The sequence below is a fragment of the Lynx canadensis genome, chromosome C2 (genome assembly GCF_007474595.2).
Source record: "Lynx canadensis isolate LIC74 chromosome C2, mLynCan4.pri.v2, whole genome shotgun sequence".
Taxonomy (NCBI): domain Eukaryota; kingdom Metazoa; phylum Chordata; class Mammalia; order Carnivora; family Felidae; genus Lynx; species Lynx canadensis.
The window spans coordinates 1,210,841-1,232,394 of NC_044311.2; the positions used below are offsets into that span (position 1 = coordinate 1,210,841).

The 21,554-nt window shown below is 45.2% G+C and overlaps 1 protein-coding gene across 13 annotated transcripts in view; it reads left to right on the top strand.

Annotated features, from left to right (window-relative positions):
• The window catches only part of ANO10 (anoctamin 10), a 224,833-nt gene that overhangs the window by 110,890 nt on the left and 92,389 nt on the right, over positions 1–21,554 (top strand). Inside the window, exon 12 of one of the 13 annotated variants that reach the window (XM_030329343.2) lies at positions 12,936–13,347. The exons of 11 other annotated variants lie outside the window; for them this stretch is intronic. In XM_030329343.2, coding sequence (XP_030185203.1) covers positions 12,936–13,025 — 90 coding nt within the window. In that variant the 3' untranslated portion in view covers positions 13,026–13,347. Of the gene's footprint in view, positions 1–12,935; positions 13,348–21,554 lie in introns of those variants that run through there. One more of the 13 variants, XM_030329344.2, reaches the window with a different exon arrangement.

Consider the following 21,554-nt stretch of genomic DNA (forward strand, 5'->3'; position numbering starts at 1 on the left):
AGCCGTTCTGATGGGTTGGCACGGATATCTCATAGTGATTTTAATTTACATTTTGCTTCGGGCTGATGAGGGTTGCCATCTTTTCGGGCTTATTTGTCATCTGTGTTTCCTCTGCGGTGAAACGTCCGTTGATGTCTTTTGCCCGTTTTCTAACTAGATTTTCTTTAGACGGTGAGTTTTTACAGTTTTTCGTGCAATCTAGTTAGTAGTCCCGTGTTGGATGTGTGGTTTGCAAATATTTTCTCCCAGTCTGTAGCTGCGTGGAGCTTTTGCGGAACAGAGGTTGTTAACTTGGATGAGGACCTCTTCGTGACCTTGTAAAGCTTGGTCTTTTTTAAAAAATAGGGAGAAGTACCTTCCATAGAATGAGAACAGTTTTCTTTTCAAATTAATTTTATTCCTTTTTTATTCACTTCCTTCTTTCCCCCACTTTTGCTGTCTCTTTAACATCATAAACTTTTCTCGTTGTGAAAAATACTGCAATTATTCAAAGTATAATTTATTTCAAGTGTTCTTAAATAAGTACCTTTGCATTTTTCTCCTACCCTTCACAGACATCTAGAACATTTCCTCTTGGTTTGACCACGTTATTTGTGAGCATTTGTTGGGCTGATTTATTTATTCACATGCCGACTGTAGACTCTTCCCCTTCTTTTCAAAACCACGTCCACGTGCTGGTGGCACTCCATTTTTACCACAGTTAATAGTGACACAGTGGCTCCCTAGAGCCTATAAAGGACGTCTCTGAGTTTAACATTCATTGTCTCTGCTGATGGAGATCCCCCCACCGTCCACGGGCATCTGGAGACCGGCCTCTGCTCCACTGAGTGGCCTGGTCGCTCGGCCACCAGTGACTGTGCTGCACTGTGCCACCGCCAGATGTTTGGGATGTTGCCTCTTCTCTGCTCCTTCGTGAAGGACTTGGCCTCAGCTGCGAGGACCTCTGGGCGGCGCCGGCTCGTGGCGTGCCAGCCTTCGAGAGACCAGCAGCAGCAGGGGTCGTGGGAGGGTGGGGGCGCCTCACACACGTGGCCGGTCCGCATGCGGTGCCGGCTGGGGAAGCAGCCGTGGGCAGGCGTGCCCCAGTTGCACGTGCGTCCTGGATAGGGTGGTGAGAAGGCTTCCCAGGGAGAGCGAGACCTGAGGGTGAGGCGGTGGCTCCTGGGCCTCCCTGGATATGTGTCCTTCCCTCCTGTGAGGCAGGGCAGGGAGAGCCTAGAGCACCTACCCTGCCTTTCTCGAAGCGCATGGCAGAACAATTCTCACCTTTTGGTTTTTGTTTTGTTTTGTTTTTTTTTTGCTGTCTCGTCTGGACTCTGGTTAGAGAAGAAGGCACTGGTGAGTTTCCTGGACGCTAGGGATACAGAGAAATGCGTCTGGCAACTCGGGGTAAAAGGGTAACAGTGTCAAGTCCGTAGCAAAATAAAGCCCTGAAGTACTTTTTCTCCTTATGACACTAGCTGTGTTCCGCAGTCTTCCCATAAATAGGAATCGTGACTCATTCAGTTGATTCAGTAAGGATTTATGAGCACCTGCTCGGTGCCAGACACAGTTCTTGCAATGATGATACAGCAGTCAGCAAAAAGAAAGAAAAACTCTGCCTTCGTGGAGTATATATTTTAGGGGGAAAGATAATGAGTAAGATAAGTAAATATTCAGGATGTGTTAGTGGTAAGTGCTAAGGAGAAAACTAAGGTAAGGAAGGGAGATGGGCCTTGTCCTCATAGGGTGGGGAGAAGGCTTCCCAGGGAGAGTGAAACTGAGCCACGGCCGAGAGAGAGCCCCTGCTGTGGGCCTGGGCCTGGTATGCTGAAGAAAAGGGGCAGCTGGCTCAGTCTGTAGAGCACGTGACTCTTGTTTCTTAACGTAAATTCTAGTTAGTAAACACGCAGGGCACCATGGGCTTCGGGAGTAGAATTCGGTGGTTCATCACTTCCATACAACGCCCGGTGCTCATCGCATCAAGTGCCCTCCTTAATACCCAGCCCCCACCCAGCCCATCCCCCTCCAGCTCCCTCTGTCAACCCATAGTTCGTTCTCTGTGGTTAAGAGTCTCTTGTGGTTTGTTTCCCTCCTCTTTTTTTTCTCCTTCTCGTGTTTTCATCCATTTTGTTTCTTCAGTTCCACATGAGTGAAATTGTATTTGTCTTTCTCTGACTGACTTCTTTCACTTAACATTATATATGCATTCTGGCTCCATTGACGTCATTGCAAATGGTAAGATTTCATTCTTTTCGGGGGCCGGGTAATAGTCCATTGCATATATATAGACACCACGTCTTCTTCGTCCATTCATCAGTCAGTGGGCATTAGGGCTCTCTCCATACTTTGGCTAATACTCATAATGCTGCTATAAACATTGGGGTGCGTGCGTTTGGATCTTTGAATCTGTATTTTTGTATCCTTTGGGCAAATACCTAATAGGAGCATGCGACTCTCAATCTCAGGGTTGTAAGTTCAGGCCCCACGTGGCATGGAACCTACTTAAAATTTTTAAAAAAATGAAATCACAAAAAGAGCCCAGGGGCTCATGTCGCTACATTGGAGTGAGCAAGGCAAAGAAGAGATAGTCCAGAAATGTAACAGAGGAAACGGGAAGGCAGATCACGTGGGGCTTTTCAGGTCACGGGCAAGACTTTGACATAACCCTGGGTGATGCGGGAGCTGCTGGGGGTTCTGAGCAGAGATGGGCGGTCAGAAGTACGTGTTGGTGGGGCCACTCTTGCTGCTGTGGTGACACAGACCGGAAGGGATAAGGGCAAAGGCAGAAAGACCAGTTCAGAGGCCGTGGCAGTGATCTGGGACGGCAGTGACAGGGTCCTCGGCGAGGGTACTGAGTGTACAGGTAGCGGAGGTGGTTGGCCGGATGTATTTTCGAGGCAAAGTCAGAAGGAGTTGGTGACAGGTTGCAGGTGGGATCTGACAGAAGCGAGGCATCGAGGATGACCCCCACGTGTGGCCTGAGCACCGTAGAGAAGAGAGCTGTCATTTCTAGGGTAGGGCCATTGTAGACGAGTCGTGGCAAACAAGGTCTGGATGATACTGTGAGAGCATTAGGTCTTTTTTAAAAAGTTGACCGTTAGGAAGCATACGCAAAGTATAATAAATTACGCTCATTTAAATTTTTTTTTTAATTTTTTAAATGTTCATTCATTTTTGAGAGAAAGAGAATGTGTGAGTGACCGGGGAGGGACAGAGAGAGGGGCACAGAGGATCCAAAGCGGGCTCTGAGCCGACAGCAGCAAGCCGAGTGCAGAGCTCGAACTCCCAAACCATGAGATTGTGACCTGAGCCAAAGTCGGAAGCTTGACTGAGCCACCCAGGCGCCCCAAGTATGCTTACTTTATGTTGTAGTCTTACAGGAACACCGTGTCTCAAATTTATTCATCATAAACATTTTTGGACAGAATGTTTTTCTTTTTTTCTTTAGTGATTGAAATCTTGAATTCTTCACCTTTTTCAGCTCTTCTACAAAACAAGGTGCCTCTGTCTCTGCTACAAATTGAAATGTAAAATTCATGTGTTCCACAGGGATCTTGCGTCCCTCTTATGCATACTCATAGATCCCAGTCCTGTGGGGGGGAGTAAGAAAGTGCCCTGAGGCACCATATTATTTTCTTAAACATAAGTAAAAGATGTGAAAACCGCAGAATAAGGACCAGACTGAAACAAATTCCACTGGCTGACAGTTTTGGCTTCTTGACTTTGTGTGTGTATGTATCACAAACTCCTCTGGAATACCTGTCACAGAATGGCAGTGTTTTGGTTCTGTGATCTGAAATGACGACATGAAAAGAAGATGGGAAGAAAATGTGATGCCTGTCTTCTGATGAGTAAGAAAGCCACTCTGAGGTTTTGAAGCAAACCTCAAGTAAAGGGTTTTGATGTATGATTTGGGGCTCCACTGGGACCCGGGTAAAGCCCCGGAGATGATGACATCTTATGTAAACCACCTGCCCTTCAGTCAGTTCTCTGACGAAATGATGTCAGGGGAATCCAGCCTGTAGGGCAGTCCCTGGGCCAAGCGGGAAAAATGCCCTTACAATTAAAGCAATTTTAATTCGAGTCTGATTTTCCCATGGGAAAAAGCAATGTGAGAGAGAATTTTATTCTTACCAGGGATCCAACGTTCAACATTTTATAGAAATTACCAGGCACGTTGGATTTAACTATAATTATTTCCAACTATAAATGGCATTCCGTGTATACAACTTAAGCTGTAGTAAGAAACCCAGTTCCCAGTTGCAGACTTGTATCTGACACTGTGTCAGAAAGCTGCTTTTGTTTGGTCTTAGTTTTCCTAGAGCAGATCAGAGAACTTGCTGTTGTACTTTGAGAATTCAGAAGAATTTCATTCAGATTTTTACCACCATCTTTGAAAGAGACTTTGGACAAGTTGGTAAATTGCTTAGAAGCTGATTCAAGAACAATTTTCTGAAAAGACTTTGTCCTCTAAATCAGGTGAACCAGCCTGAGTTTCAAATACCTCCTTCAGCAGTGGTGGAAAATATATACCAACACAGCCACAGGGGTAATCACGTAGGTAGCAGTTATATTCCCATCCGTTTCATAATTGTTATTTACACTTCTGAGTGGAGGGAGCTCGTGCTTTTTTCTTTGGTTCCTCTGCCTTTGGCTTTTTCGTCTGTTTGTATTGATTTTTCTCCCCCGCAGATCGCCAGCACTTTATTGCACATTACTGTAACAAGACTCAGAACTTCAGTGCAAATGGCAGCCATCCTTGGGTCTGCTACACGGTACAAAAATCCTTCTTTCTCAGCTGTGAACTGGCCTCAATAGAGTGCAGCTCTTAATAGGATGCGTTACTGGGCAGTGATGAGACCTTCGTTTACATGGCAGCATTGAAAAATTCAGACACATCTTAACTGTGGGGGCAGCTGCAGCAGCTGGGATTGGCCTAAAGGCTGTGAGAAACTAGTCCTTTTTAATTTTGTCAGAGATGATTTTGTAGCCACCTGAGAAAATGAACTTTTGAAATGTTGTGGTCGTAGCTCATTTCCCTTGGCCTAATGTGCGGTCCTTACCCGACCCCCCCCCCCCCCCCCCGTCACGTGGCCTAGCTCTGTCTGTCCCCATCTTGCTTACATTGACCTTGAAGGGGCAGAGAAACTTGCTTTGTGACTTGGGAGCCGGCACATTTGATCTCGGGGCCTACCCCTCTCCTCATCCACTGGGATGAAATTTGTGGTGGACTATTTGTAAGATGTGGATTTCCCCAGAGGAAAAGGATTGGACAGTACGAAAAGTAGACGTAAATGATCAAAGTAGAAGCTTCCTCTAAGTATCTGAGGGTATTTAAAGGTGGTTAAACCACTAGAGGGAGCCCACATTGTTCTGATTTCTAAAAACTATAGTGTTTAACAGCTTGATTTTATTGGCTGTGGAAAAAGATACCTTCTACCGATGATTTATGGATGCGTAGTTTCAGTGATCCCCATCAGTTCACTCTTAAGTTGGAAATGGGAAATGGCCGGCTCCAGACACTGTCTACACTGGTGATCCTGTGCTCAGTATCGCAGAACATGGTGTGGGCGAAGTGATTTGGGCAAGGACCTTGCTATGGCTCCAGGGTCCCGGGCTTTCCCCTTCCCCTTCCCCATAACAGCCCCTGCCATCTTCCACCCTCCTCCTGCGAACACCCTGGCAGATTTAGTCCTATTCAGCGGAATGTCAGCGATATGTAGCTGTGGGCTGGGCCCTGGGCCCTGGTGAGTAACATAGCCATCCTCATTAGCCCAGGACTCTGAGGCTCAGGTGCGCCCAGGTAGCGGGTGGTGGCCTCTTTCCACCTTTCCTCCCTTTGCCGCCCCCTGGAGGGCTCTGTCCCAGCGATTTTGCAGATCCCTTCACCCCTCAGATTCTCTAGGTTTTCTGTCTTGGTGTTAATGGAGTTCTGTTAGTGTTTCTTATCTGCGGCGGGCCTCGTGCATAGAAAGGATTACTCAAAATTACTTGTGTTTTAGTACTCGAGTTATTGAAATTGTGAATGTAAAAGACAATGTTTCTTATGCTCAATTTATAAAGCTTGTGTTTTATTTGTAAATCTAGTAAATTTTGAATCACAGTCACCTTCATTAATATTCTGATTAACATTCAATCAACTTATACATAAGCGCATTAGGGTTCGTTAAACGATCAACCTCCACACAGAATTAGTTAATTAAGTTAAACTTTACTTGCAGACTCTGTCTGACCCGAGCATGCCAAAGAGCTTGGCAAAGCATCCTTGGACTCTAACAAGCTGACTCTTCTGAGCCAAAGAGCAATGCAGATCAAATACATCTAACTCGTTAAAGTAGGTTAGACTCTGTTAAGCACGTCAAGCACGTTAGAAGAAGAAAACACAAGATAGCTCAGTGATGTTTGGAGTATGTGGCTGTGACCTTCTGATAGGACATGGCCGAAGTTGTTTACATTCACTGCTTCACCCCAGGGCTCCTTATCCCCCCAGAGGGAACAGGATTACTGTCACAGACCCACACAGAGCTGAGGTTAGGAACTTGACGAGGCTGGGCCGAGGCCCAGGACTCGGAATGCTTCCGGTATTTCTGCCAGAGCCAGTTTATCGAACCCATTTGCTAGGAATGGCTTTTATAGTAGTAAGACTTTGTTCACCCATTTAAAACATTTTGGAATTTATAACACTTGACCCCTTCTACTCCGGATGTGACTCATTTTGTTACTGAGAAATTCGGGTTAATTCAGTTCCTCACACACCACCCTCCCCAATCCTGCTACAAACCTTTTACAGGATTTTTTGGTTCCCCTTTTATTGGTTTCTTTGACCACCGTTCTAGATCGGCCTATAGGAAGTCAAATAGACTGGAAGCTTATCCAGCCTTTCTAAGCCTTCATAGGTTACCCCATCCCAATCCAGAATGCATACCCGGAGAAAGCTAAAATACTTGTTGTGATAATTTCTGGAATGGGTGTGTTTGTGTTTGTATGTGTGTGCATGTGCACACCTGTGCACACACACATCTTAGCTAGTGCATCTTTTCAGGTCTGAAAGATAAATCCTGGCCTCAGGTTGATTACGTTCAAGGGTGGTTTTAGTATCAGCGTCTGTAGAGTTAGAGTTTGGGATAAAAGCTGAATATATCGCAGCCCACGTCTCGTCCATCCTAAGGGCATGTTTTCTCACTGTCACACCTCTGAAAGTGACTGCATGCAACGGTGGCTGCCATCGGCCAGCACGTGGCAAATTGAACGTCTCTCCTGGTAGCACGATTGGCAACCACAGCCCCTCCGGCTTTCAGCACAGCGGCTGTCGAGCCCCCTTTGAAAACTGGAAAATGAGCCCGGGGTGGTGCAGAAAACCTGTCTTTGGCTCCTGCCAATGAGCTCAGGCAGAGAGCATCGGTGAAGCTTCGGGTGTAGGCCAGCTGCTCGGAAGGGCTGCTGGGCACGCGGGGGAGCGCCCCTCCAGCCCCTGCCACACCCCGACGCTGCTGGGCCGCACGAGGTGGCTCTGCCCCGGAGCCCGGAGCCCTGTGCGCCCTCGACTCTGAGAGGAGAGCGATTCCCAAGGGTCGGGCTCTGGATGTGGGCGGAGAAATGAGGAGCGGGCCAACGGCTATCCCGTGCTTTGTGTTCTTACGTGCCCCAGGAGAGTGATGGTTTTAAAAGTCTTCCGAAAGGAGTTTGAAGAGCCCCTTCAAAAGGGACTTCTAGGTGGTGAGAACACACCGTGGAAGGTTTGGGGCGAAGTGAGGTGGTCACGGGAAGTGGGGTTTGCCTCCTGTTCTCACCTCTTCCTCCCCAGCACCCAGTTTTTTTTGCACTGCTGCCGACTCCAGCCTCCGTGCTTTGCAAGTTCCCCCTTCCTCTGGTCAGTGGCTCTCCTGGCTGCCTCCTGGAATCCTACCTCCTCCGCCGCCATCAGGCCCTCCTTGGTAGATGCCTCCCCATCTAGAGCGTTTCTTTATATCCAGGCTCCTTGTTTGGAGGCATATAATCGAGCCACGCTTGAGTACACGTTACTATGGAAATGTTTTGTGTTTGCTTCACGCCCGGATTCCGCACCGTAACGGACCATAAGCTCGTTGTGACAGGGTCTGCGTCTCCTGTGTTCCTTCATTTTACCCAGAGTGGCAGCATCGCAGTGGCTCACTTGACAAATACTTGCTGACTTTAGCTGGGCCCCAAATTTTAATAGAAGTCAGAACTCTGAAAACATTTAATGAGAAAACCAGGGCAAGTGCTTCCCCTCCCCCGTCCCCAGTGGTTTCTCTCCGGGAGCTCCGGGACTCTGGTGACGGAGGCTGTGGGCCAGCCCCTGATTGTGCCTAGGCTGTGATTTTTCCCTCCTTCCTCCGTGTTCCCCACCCCCTTCCGTTACTCTGGTCCGGGAACTTACTCCAGCGCCCCAAGCGCCGCAGCCTGAGGACCCTTGCCCTGCAACCCGCCTGCTGGTGAGGGGACACGTAGATCTGCCCAGGAGCTTCCCAGAAAGTGGGAGGGACAAACAGCAGCCCCATCGGCCGGCAGGGCCTTAGCCTGCTGCACACACACCCCTCGCAGCACAGAACGGGAGTCGGTACCCGATGCTCAGGGAGAGAGACGTGAGCAGGGCGAGTGTATGTTGCTTCAGTTCTTTGAAAGTAACTACCAGGTTGTCAGTGACCTGACTCACAGCCGAGAACTTCTTCTGGTGGGGCCAACACGTGAGTCATTCCACATGAGAAGTACAGAGATTATGCAGCAAAATTGGAAATTAAGCATCAACATGAAGATCTGTACCACGAATGTCACGTTAGGGTTCTCGGATTTCCTGTTTAGCTCAATTTGTGTCGCTTGTTTCCTTCTTTCTTTGAATATATCATTAAAGCGGTATGAGAAATATTATATTTGGGGTGAATTCTACGGTTCTGCCAATGAGTTTGCCGCAGGGGGTCGCTGCCCAAGTGAACAACAGGCTCACGAGGGTCCCTGGGAGGGCAGAGGGCTTGTGGCAAGTGGCGGGGTCACGGGAGCCTGAGAAGTGGCCTCTCCCCTACCCTGGGCCTCCCCCTGCTGCGGGAACCAGAGCCCGGAGGAGAGGCCCTTCTCCTCTTCCGGGACTGGTTGCAACAGCGACACGAGTGAGTCTCGTTTTGAGTGCTTGGTGTCCTATCTACGTTTATATTTACATTAAGCATTTAATTCATTTGGAAAGGATTTTTGTTTTTGAGGCAAGAGTCCAACTTCGTTTTTCCCACAGGGGTATCCGTTTATATTCATACCACCACTTACTAAATAAGCCATCCCTTCTAGCAACCTGAAATCTTTATCATACGTTTCAAGATTTTCTACGTCACTGACCTTGCGGTCTCTTTTTGAGCCAATCCATATCGTCTTAGAGCCGTTAAAACAAGTTTTAGTATTTGGTATGGCAAGTTTTTCCCTAAAGTTTTCCCTCCTCCGTTTTTCCCCCTAAAGATTTCTTGGCAGTTCTCATACATTTATTTTTCCATGTGAACTTCAAAATTATTTAGCTCAGTTTTAACAAAATCCATTGGGTTCTGAATGAAATTGTATTAAACCTGTATATGAAGTTTGGGAAGATTAACACTTTGTGATAAGTTTTCTCATCTAAGGACACTGTATTTCGGGTCTCTGTGTATCACCATCTTATTACATATCCTTCAGTACAAGTTCATGGATTTCTCCATGTAAGCTCTGTACCTCTCTCGTTTTCCTTTGGTAATCCATTGCTTTTATTGCTTTCATGAGTAGTATTTTTCTAATCACTTTCCATTTCTAACTAGTATAAAGAAAAACTTTTTAAAAAATACTTGTCTCCAAGAACTGCTAAGCTGTCTCATTAGTTATAATTGTTAGTTGTTTCTTGGGTTTCTACTCATAGCTGTAATGCAAATCATGTTTTCTCTTCTCTGCCAATACTTACACCATTTATTTTGTGTCTTCTGCCATTGCATTAGCTAGGGCCAAAACAATGTTGACTGGTAGATGTCCTTTAGTTTTGATGTAAATGGTGATGACCTTACTGTTGCACCATTTAATAGGTTGTTGGCTGTAAATTTGTAGTAAACGGCTTTGCATCTTATTCTATTTTAGGTAGTTTGCTTTGCTTGCCTGTTTTAATTAGGAATGGCTATTGAATTTTATCAAGTGTTTTTTTAGCCTCTGTGCTTTATTGGCAGGGTTTTTACTTGTTCACTTTTTAAAAATGTAAATGTAATAAATTATGCTGCTAGTTTCCTAATGGTGAGCTGTCTCAGTAGTCCTGAAATAAACCATGCTTGGTCATGTTGTTTTATTCTGTTAATTCACTGCTGGATTCTACTTGCCGGTGCTATATTTAGAATTTTCGCATCTATATTTATAAGTGAAATTGTCTGTAGTTTTCTTTATCAGGTTTTGGTATTCAGTATATCCTAGATTCTTAGAATGAACCGGGGGAACTTTCCATCCTTTTCCATGGTCTAGATCAGTTTTATTACATAGCAAGTATCTGTTCTCTGATGCTGTCTGCTGCCCAGTGTTGTTGTTTTAATTTTTTATGCGTATTTATTTTTGAGACAGAGAGAAACAGAACAGGAGTGGGAGAGGGGCAGAGACTGAGGGAAACAGAATCCCAAGCAGGCTCCAGGCTCCAAGCTGTCAGCACAGAGCCCGACGCGGGCTTGAACCCACGGACCATGTGATCATGACCTGAGCCGAAGTCGGACACCTAACCGACTGAGCCACCCAGGCACTCCAGCTGCCCAGTGTTAATGAAGGTGTAGGGTAACACCAAGCTTTTTGTCTTTACCATTATGATTTAAAAATAGGATCCTACTGCTCTAAAATGTTTTTTCCCCCTCTCTTCTGAACTGCCATATATATATATATATTTTTTTTTTCTTGTTACTTTGCTTGAAACGTGAAAACATAAAAAGTTTTAGGGTTTCAGTAATTTTTAGGCTGAAGGCTTATTGCAACAGGAAGGAACGAACGGTTGAAGGGAAGAACTATACACATAGCATCCAAGGCTTTTGTCGTTGCCTAGTTGAAGATCTGAAAAGGGGGAGGGCCCTAGATTTAGCAGGAAAGAGACAGCAGGGCTAGTTGTGGGAAGCCTAAGTCCAGCCCCAGCTCCCTCACACTAGGTGACCAGAAGCAAGCCTTCCCTGAGCCACAGGCTGTTTTCGCCTCACCCAGGTGTCACGTTCCTAACTGCTGAATACGATTGCCATGAGGATCGGGAAAAATAATATCCACGGACTTCAAGATCCTCAAAGCACTGTTGATGCAAAGGGTACTTTTATAGGATTATTCTTTTCAGATGATTGTAATAGAAGACCTCATCAATGAAAGGACATTTTTATTTGTAAACGTTTAGGTAGTTGTTGATTTATTGTAAGACAGTGTCTTTGATCAGGACCACTACTGACCATGAGATAAAAAAACAGGTTTTAAATTTTGTTAAGTAATTTCACTTTTAAAGATGTTACACTATGCCCCAGTGAGCCAGGCCAAGTAACACTTTAACTTCCTGGTGCCGTTTACAGTATTTATTTAGAAAGGAAACAAAACGCGAGGTCATTTATTTTGTAGGTGTCTGTGCCCTTTCTGCCTTTCTTGTCCTCATAGAGAAAGGCCTTTTCTAAGCCCTTTATTTGGTTACCTGGAAATTAGAGACTTATTAATTTATGTTACTTATTTTTTATTTTTTTATAGCAAAATGCTCCTTTAGCGCGCGCACACACACACATACACACACACACACACACCAGAAGAGAAAAATAATTTTCTCTAGCAGGTGCTCACAGTACCAGCTGATGGAATCAAAACATGTTTTGAGTACCTGAAATGAAAGTTATTGAAGAGTTCATTTTATCAAACCGTGTAAGAATCCCCACGGTATTATGGTGAAAATGCACTGCATCCTCCTTTGTCCCCCTGTGTCTTCAGTGGTCACCCTAAAGAGTATATAATCCGCTCTCTTAGCGCATAGCGGGCCCCTGCTCAGCAGTGCACCAAGCTGCAAACAAAGTCCACATAATCCACGGGTCATGTGCTCTGGGAGACAGTACAGCCCTCCCCTCCCCTCATTCATGGACAGTCTTGACTGATGAATCTATGGGGCAGGGTCAGGTGCTGGGGCCACTGATGTTAGTCATCTGTGTCTAGTGCATGGCTGGGAGGCAGGCTGAGGGCTGCGTGGTGCCCCTGGGTGCATCAGCGAGAGCAGTTACACGGAGTCTAGTTACAGAAGTGTGGCTCCCCTGATGGAATCCCGTCTCACGACGCAAGTTAAAAGAACGAAACACGCCGCCTAAAGGAGAAATTGCAAGATCCCCCAAATTCTATAAAAATACATGGTTACTACACTCACTGAGGAAGAGGCCTGGGGTCTGGAAGCAGATCTTTCTCATTTTGGGTGGAGTCGCTCAGGAAGTCATTCTGTGCACAACACATGAGCAAAGAGGAAGAAGGGAGTGAGATATTTTTCCAAAGGAACGATCGTCTTGTTGGATTTCTGCTTTGGGGTGTTCGATGGTGATCACTCATCAGTGCCCAGAGCACAGGAAGCTGATAGCATATAATCATGTGTTCCAAGAGAAGATATAATTAAATAATTCTTGAACATGACCAAAAATTGAATCTCTTAAGAGACAGATTCAATAAGCAGTCTCTTTCGCTAACATCGATGTCTTAGTTATTGGATTGCCTGCCCATTAGCCATTTCTTCTGGAAACTAACCCCCCCTCGCCCCCATGCCTGACTGCAGCTGTGTCCCCGCCCTGTCCTGTTCCCTGCCCAGTGGTGAGCACATGAGCACTCAGCCTAAGCTCCACTGCACCTCCCTTCCTTGGAGGGTTTGGAATCGCCACCCAGGCTAGCCTGTCTGGCTGCCCTGCTGCACGGGGGACTTGTATACTCAGGAGCTGTTGTTCTTTGCCCTTTTTGCCACATGGTTTGGGAAGCAGAGAGACCCCCTCAGAAGGCAGAGAGTGGCCAGAAGTGGAACTCAGAAAAGAGCCATCTTCAGGGGCTGTGGAAGGTTAGCCCGTTGATCCGAGTGCGTCCTCCTGTGTCGTTCTGGAAGGCATGGTTACCCTGGGAGCAGTTCCTGGAGCAGAGGTGTTCAGCAAGAAGCTGGATTCCCCCCGGGGAGAAGGTGACATAACTTAGATGATTGTGCGGGTGCTTCCGACCCTGAAATCCCATGGTTCCCTAAAGGCACAAGTTAGGTATCACTCCTCGTACTTACTGTAATTTAGAAGCTAGATTTTATAAATCCTTCTGCTTATAGTTGACCAGGTATATTGTTTCCCCTTTTTTAGTATTTATTCATTCTGAGAGAGAGAGAGAAAGAGAGAATCTCAAGTAGGCTCTGCCCTGCCAGTCCAGAGCCCATCATGGGGCTTGAACTCACGAACTATGAGATCATGACCTGATCTGAAAGCAAGAGTCAGACGCTAAACTGACTGAGCCATACAGGTGCCCCTCAGTTTCCTTTTTAAATCTTATGTTTTGAAAGTAACGCAAAATCATAATTTTAAAGCCCAGTATTCCTTTAAGACAGAGTAACAGGTCACTGCCCTTTTCTAGTTTCCTGGAATCAGTGACTCAATATTCGAGCCCTTTCTTCTGCTAGTCACCTCTACCTTTCTACATAATGTGTTTTTCAGTTTTATTGACTCCCTACTTTGTAACACGATTGTTTTTTTAAAAACTTTTATCTTTATTTATTCTTGAGAGAGAAACAGAGTGTGAACAGGGGAGGAGCAGAGGGAGAGGGAGACACAGAATCCGAAGCAGGCTCCAGGCTCTGAGCTGTCAGCACAGGGCCCGACGCGGGGGCCCGAACTCACGAACGGCGAGATCACGACCTGAGCCGAAGTCGGACGCTCAGCTGACTGAGACCCTGGCGCCCCGTCATATGAGTGTTTTTACACCCACCATACACTCTGTTCCTCCAACCCCCTAATGTAGTTTTACGTCACAACTTTTGGTTAAATTCTTTAATGTGTCCACAGATAAGCAGGTAGTGTGCCATAATTATGTTCCCTTAAATATAACAGAGTTGATAATTGCGTCACTTTTTTTTTTTAATTTTTTTTTCAACGTTTTTCATTTATTTTGGGGACAGAGCGAGACAGAGCATGAATGGGGGAGGGGCAGAGAGAGAGGGAGACACAGAATAGGAAACAGGCTCCAGGCTCTGGGCCATCAGCCCAGAGCCCGACGCGGGGCTCGAACCCACGGACCGTGAGATCGTGACCTGGCTGAAGTCGGACGCTTAACCGACTGCACCACCCAGGCGCCCCTAATTGCGTCACTTTTTATTCGCTTCGTTTTCCCTGTACCTGTTACTGGTTTTTGAATGTGCTGTGCTGAAGCACATCCGATGACCCGTCAGTGTTGTGCCTGGTTGTTTTCCATGCAGAGGTTGGGCCCAGAATGAGAGCTGTCCTAGGTCAGTTTGGGCAGGGTCGCTCTCGAAATACGCGACACGCTTCTCATCCTCGTTTCCAACCTCTTGAGGATTTGCTCTGCTTTGTTCCCTATACCTTGTCTTAATCTGCTTCCTTGTTTTTGCAGATGCATGAGAGAGATTTTGAAATCTTGCATGAAAACATCTTCATTCCCGTTTTTCCTCCACATGTGGAAGGCACTGTTTTCTTGCCTGCAGCTTTGCTGTTGAGAGGCTGACACCAGCCTGTCCCCCGTCTTTCAAACATGGCCTGTTCATTCTCTCCAGAAGTTTTCAGAGTCTTCTCTTTATCCCTGATACTTTGAAATTTTATAGTGATTCTTTTGTAGTTTGGTGGGGTTTTTTTTGTTTTTGTTCTTTCTGAACAGTTGAACGTGATACTCAAAATTCCTGTTCTTCACTTCTGTGAAATGTCTTGAATTATTTTCTTTGGAAAACCATGGTTTCCACATGTCCTATCTTCTCTACCTCTGGGCCTCTGTTGCATTATCTGGACTTAGCGTTTGTTGTGTGTTCCCCCCTGCCCTGGCCCCCGCCACCCTGTCTCCTTTTGGTTGGTTGATTTGCTTTCTTTTTGTTTTTGTCAATTTGAGAAGACTCCCTCAACTCCTTTCTGATTCTGTCGAATATATTTCCATGGTATGTTCAGTGTCCAAGAGCTCTGTTCTGTTCTCTCTGTGTTCCCATGGCTCTTTAAAAATAGCATTCTGGGGGTGCCTGGGTGGCTCAGTCGGTTGGACGTCTGACTTCGGCTCAGGTCATGATCTCACGGTTCGTGGGTTCAAGCTCCACGTCGGCTCTGTGCTGACAGCTCGGAGCCTGGACCTGCTTCGGATTCTGGCTCCAGCTCTCTCTGCCCCTCCCCCACTTGTGCTCTGTCTCTCTATCTCTCTCAAAAATAAATAAACGTTAAAAAAAATACTATCCTTTACTTTGTCTCGTGAACGCTGTGTCACATCTCTGCGGTCGTCTTCCGTTCCCCGCCTTGTCCGTGTCTCCGCCTGAGCCCCCTCTCAGGCGATGACATTTGCCTAGTCTCAGCTCGTGTCTCTCTGGCTGCAAGGGGCCTGGCTCTGAAAGGCGGGGAGGTGGCCCCAGGAGCCCTGCCGGGCCTGGCGGCCGGCCTCCTGAGCTGCCCGCGGCCCTGAGCTGGCCGCGGGGCACTGCGGGCTGGGAGGACGTGAGAGCAAAGATGAGTTCATCTGCGTGTGCCAGAAGCCTCTCACACCTGAGTTGCGTTTTGAGCTTACCCGTTTGGTAATTAACTCTTGTCCTCCTCAGTCTGTTCAATACTGATCACTTAGAAGTGCCTGCGGCTGTAAACTTGGCTTTTTTTTTCCTCCTCTCTTTTTTTAAAGCTTTCTTCAAGGCAAACGTAGCAATCACATTTCACGAAAGGTTGTTCTCTGGTTCTTTTTATGTTTAAGTCCTAGAATTTTGATGTTTTTTTGCTGCTTTATCGAAATTTGGATTGCCAGATTCTGTATTATTTCGTTAAAGTTTCAAATTTCTTTTTTCTTTTACCTACCTGAAGAAGAAAGTAGCAACAAAATTGAAATGCAAATAGGATCATGAGGCTAAGAAACTTACAGAGAACATCTAAAAGGGACGGTATGTTCTTACCCAGCCTCATAACATGAGATACTTCATACAGCTGGTCCCTAAATCTTGTGCTTAAGTTCTCCTCTCAGCCAAAGTAAAAAGGGAAAGGTAGCCCATGTCTTTTGTTATTAAAATAAAGAATCATAAACCAAGAGACAGACTCAACTACAGAGAACAAACCGATGGTTATTGAGGGGAGAGGAGTGAGGGATGGGTGTAACAGGTGACGGGGATTGAGGAGGGCCTTTGCGATGCCCACCGGGTGTTGTGTGGACGTGTCGAACCACTGAATTCTACACCTGAAACTAATATTACACTGTATGTTAACTAGCTGCAATTTCAATAAAAACTTTTTTTTTTAATAAAAAGCATAAAAATTCTTCAGGGAAAATTAAACCCCAAGATGACCTTATCAGATAATTCCTTGATTAGGGAACCTTGATTGCTGAATGATCAATGTCCTCGAGATAGTTTTAGAAAATGTGCACAGTAGGCGATTCAATATAGTTTCAACATAGTTCAATATCGTTTCAATATAGTTCAATATAGTTTCAACATAGTTCAGTATAGTTTCAATATAGTTCCATATCGTTTCAATATAGTTTCAACATAGTTCAATATCATTTCAATATAGTTCAACATAGTTCAGTATCGTTTCAATATAGTTCAATATAGTTTAATATCGTTTCAATATAGTTCAACATAGTTTCAACATAGTTCAATATCGTTTCAATATAGTTCGATATCGTTTCAACATAGTTCAGTATCGTTTCAATATAGTTCAATATAGTTCAATATCGTTTCAATATAGTTTAGTATCGTTTCAGTATAGTTCAATATAGTTTAATATCGTTTCAATATAGTTCAACATAGTGTCAACATAGTTCAATATCGTTTCAATATAGTTCAATATAGTTTCAACATAGTTCAGTATCGTTTCAATATAGTTCAATATAGTTCAATATTGTTTCAATATAGTTTAGTATCGTTTCAGTATAGTTCAACATAGTTCAATATCGTTTCAATATAGTTCAATATAGTTTAATATCGTTTCAATATAGTTCAACATAGTTTCAACATAGTTCAATATCGTTTCAATATAGTTCGATATAGTTTCAACATAGTTCAGTATCGTTTCAATATAGTTCAATATAGTTCAATATCGTTTCAATATAGTTTAGTATCGTTTCAATATAGTTCAACATAGTTTCAACATAGTTCAATATAGTTTCAGTATAGTTCAACATAGTTCAATATCGTTTCAATATAGTTCAATATAGTTCAATATTGTTTCACTGTAGTTTAATATCGTTTCAATATAGTTCAACATAGTTCAACATAGTTCAATATCGTTTCAGTATAGTTGAACATAGTTTCTGAAGTGCCTTAACGTAGTAGAGGCGTTTCCTCAGGGGGCTGTGACAATACTACGGTGCACTTGGCTTTGCTTTTAGGCGCTCTCAGCTCGAAATAGAGATAGAAGTTGGAAGCCTCATAACTTGTTTGACTTCTCCAGCTTCTGCCAGGGGGTAGATCACCGTCATTTTATTTCTGAGTTGCCTGCCACGTAGGCCTGGTGCCCGTGCCTCACGGGATTTAAAATGGGAACTGTCGTATCAAGGATGAACACGGCGCGGAGGTGAGAGTTCAGCTCTTACTGAATGAGTTCCTTGTGCGGGAACGCCTGCCTCCAGGTAGAAGGCCTGCCTCCGTTCTGGCAGGAGGGAGGCACCAGAGTGAGCAGAGCCACCGCTCGGTGGGAGCTGCGGCTGCTTCCTCCCCTGTCAGAGGGGGATACAGCTCCTGCCCGGGGGGTGGCTGTGAATTCACACGCTTTCCAAGGCGGGCTCGGCGCACGCGAAGCGGTGTGCTAAAGCACAGCGTGCAAAGCAGGGCCGCTTCCCAGGGACCGTCTGTGGTGAAAGGGCTTCGGGACGCTCCTTCCTCGCCCACCGCTCGTGCCTGTGCTGTGCAGCGCGGCCCGTCTGTCGTCCGCCACAGTCCAAGGCTCCTGTCCAGGCGCGGGCGATGCTTCCTGTCATGCTCAGAACCAGCAGCGGCATCTCTTGTGCCAAGACTGTGCCTTGTCCGAGCAGGAAGGCCGCGCCCCCTCGCCCTCCCGGGAGCCGTGTGCCCGATCACACCCTAGCTTCATCCGACAGCGAAGGGAGGTGTCAGGACGTTTGAGACGAGGGGTCATTTGTCATCAGGTCATTCCCTCCCCGTAATACAGTCCAGGGTCTGAGGAGGTATCCGGGGCTTGGATCCGTGTCGAGATTATTCCCTTTGATTCCTAAATGGCTTTTATGTGATGTTATGTTACTGATTTGACACTTAAAAAATAACCACCAACTATTCTGAACTGTTTTCTTAATACAAAACTGGAGGGTAATCGTGGGAGGATCACGTCTTCTTTCTTTTTCTATCCGGCAGGAAGTAGGTCTGCCATTTTTTATTTCTTCTTCCAAAATCCATGCTGTGGTCACCCACGAATTCAGATCTGGACCTTTTTCCTTTTCACAGTTAATTTTGAGTTCTCTCATTATTTTAATGTTTATTAGTGGTACGGCCTGCTCAGGCAAAATTCCACAAAGTGATCTCACTCAAGATTTCCTGGGAAGATGGTGAAGTTAGGGGAGAAACCAGCAAACATTACCAAGAAAAAGGAAAGTTAGGGGCAAATTACATCAGTATAGAAACAGGGTGCTCATGGGGAAGTGGGGCCTACTGCAGCCGACGAGAATTGATGGATTTTCACCTGATAGAACAGGTGAAGGAAGGAAGGAAGGAAGGAAGGAAGGAAGGAAGGAAGGAAGGAAGGACGGACCGACTTCAGGAAGACACCAAGAACCAACCCGTGACTTCCCTTTCTGAGGAAGTTGGTGCAGTGTCATGAGAATTAACTTTAACAACTTCTAGTCGACTGCTACAAACCCCGCTCAGTAGAGAGGCCAGGGCAGGCCTAGGAGAAGCCAGGATCCTCTTCTACTCAGGATTCAGACACATTCAGACACTGGGGATGAGGATGTTGCCACAGTAAGCCAGAGCTTAGGGACAACCATCAGGCCTACTGACAATTATTTTTTGGAGCTTTTTTTTAGTATTTAGTTAGGTGTGATTAAGTACATGGTAATTGTAGGAGAAAAGTAAATAAGCTGAAAGAGAAATCCATCACTCAAATCTAATGCCAGAGAACAACACATTGTAAAATAACAATGAGTAAACAGCCTATCAAAACATAGAAATCTGAAGTAAGCCAGGTAGAATAAATGTGAGATAATGGCCGTGAACACTTCTGGAGAAAAGAGTGCAGTGGTAGTAATTTGCCCTATCATAGGATGTAAATCCACAGGAACTGGAAAATTGTGGTACTGGCACCAGAGCAGATAGATAAATGGAGGGGCGCCTGGGGGGCTCAGTCGGTTGAGCATCCGACTTGGGCTCAGGTCATGATCTCGCGGTCTGTCGAGTTCGAGCCCCGCGTCGGGCTCTGTGCTGACAGCTCGGCGCCTGGAGCCTGCTTCGGATTCTTGTGTCTCCCTCTCTCTCTCTCTCTGCCCCTCCCCCGCTCATGCTCTGTCGCTCTCTCTCTTAAAAATAAATAAACATTTGGGGCGCCTGGGTGGCGCAGTCGGTTAAGCGTCCGACTTCAGCCAGGTCACGATCTCGCGGTCCGTGAGTTCGAGCCCCGCGTCAGGCTCTGGGCTGACGGCTCAGAGCCTGGAGCCTGTTTCCGATTCTGTGTCTCCCTCTCTCTGTGCCCCTCCCCCATTCACGCTCTGTCTCTCTCTGTCCCAAAAATAAATAAAAATGTTGAAAAAAAAATTTTTTTAAAAATAAAAAAAAATAAATAAATAAACATTTAAAGAAATTAAAAAAACAAATACATAAATGGAACAGAACAAAGTCCAGGAACTGTTAGAAGTACAGACATACACACATTTGGTATATGTTATGATAGGTATTTCCTGTCAGTAGAAGATGATGCATTGGTTATTGAACGGTGTTGGGACAACTGGCTACCCATTTAGAGGGAATGGGTAAAGGTCAAGCCCCTCTTTAAATTATACACTAGTTATACTAATAATACATTACTATCTAGTTTCAGTAAAGTTATAAACGTAAAAATGAAAACCATAAAAATACTAGAAAGAATTATAGGTGAATGTTTAGCTAACCTTTGGGTGGGGAGACCTTTACTATATGAATGGCACCAAAGGAAGAAGTAACTGTAAGAGAAAAGATTCACAAGTTCCTTACGCTAACATAAAGTTCAGGACTGAAAGGGAGCTGCGTATCCAACATAGCTAATGATTAAATGTTGGCCCCTTCTTCTCATGGTATCCCTTGCCACTATAAAAATAAAACTGTGTACAAATCTTTATTATTGGAAAGATGGCCACGATAATAAACGAGAAGTGAAAAACTTGTAAATGTACGTATTTGCATGTATGCATTTCTGTAGGAAAAGGCCTGGATGCAATCCAAATTTAACAACAGTAGTTTTTAAGTTAAGGTTTGCATAACTTACTCCCTTTTTCTTTTCCTGCATCTTTTTCATTCTTTTCCCATAGTGATTGTGTATTTAATCAAGTATAGTTAAAAAGCAAAGGACAAAAAAGTTTCACAAAATAATCGGTGATAATAAAATTGGAGAGAAAGCGGAGCTTCGCGCTTCCCTCTTGATGAGATCAAATAGGCCTCTTCAGGGAATTTTGGGACCATCTGTCTTACTGCGGGATAACTGAATGTCATTGGGTAGCATCTTGAATCTACACGTAAATTTCTTTCAACGTAAAAACAAAATGCTTACATTCCTTCCAAAATAACTAAAAGACTACATATATTTTTTAAATGTTTATTTACTTTTGAGAGAGAGAGACAGTGTGAGCAGGGGAGGGGCAGAGAGAGGGAGACACAGAATCGGAAGCAGGCTCCAGGCCCTGAGCTGTCAGCACAGAGCCCGACGCGGGGCTCGAACCCACGAGCAGTGAGATCATGACCTGAGCCGAAGTCCGATACTTAACCGACTGAGCCCCCAGGCGCCCCTGAAAGATTGTATTTTAAATTGCCATTTCTCTTATGATAGTTGATATTTGATTTTTTTATACATCCATTCTTTTCAACCAGTGTTTGTTTTGTCTAGTTCCTCTGAATTAAGCAGCAGAAAGCTGTTTTAACGTACAAATTTATCGTGGGGAACCAAAATTAGTGAATATGCCTCTTCATGAGAGCTTTGGTTTAGCCAGTTTAAACTGTTTATAAATTAAAAATGTAATCCAGGAGAGATTGTTTTAGCCCCTTGTCCACCCAGAAGCTTTCAGCCGCCAACAAGAAAACGCCTCATTTCTAAGGAAATGTTGCCCTTCCTGCCTCAAGTCCTCCAGGGGTTTATTGACTTGGAGAAGCAGCATAGTGGTTTTGGATAATCAAGGCTGATGGGCTCCTTCGAACCCACCAGTTTCTCTTAGGCGTCATGCCATTGGCAATCTCCTAATGTGAA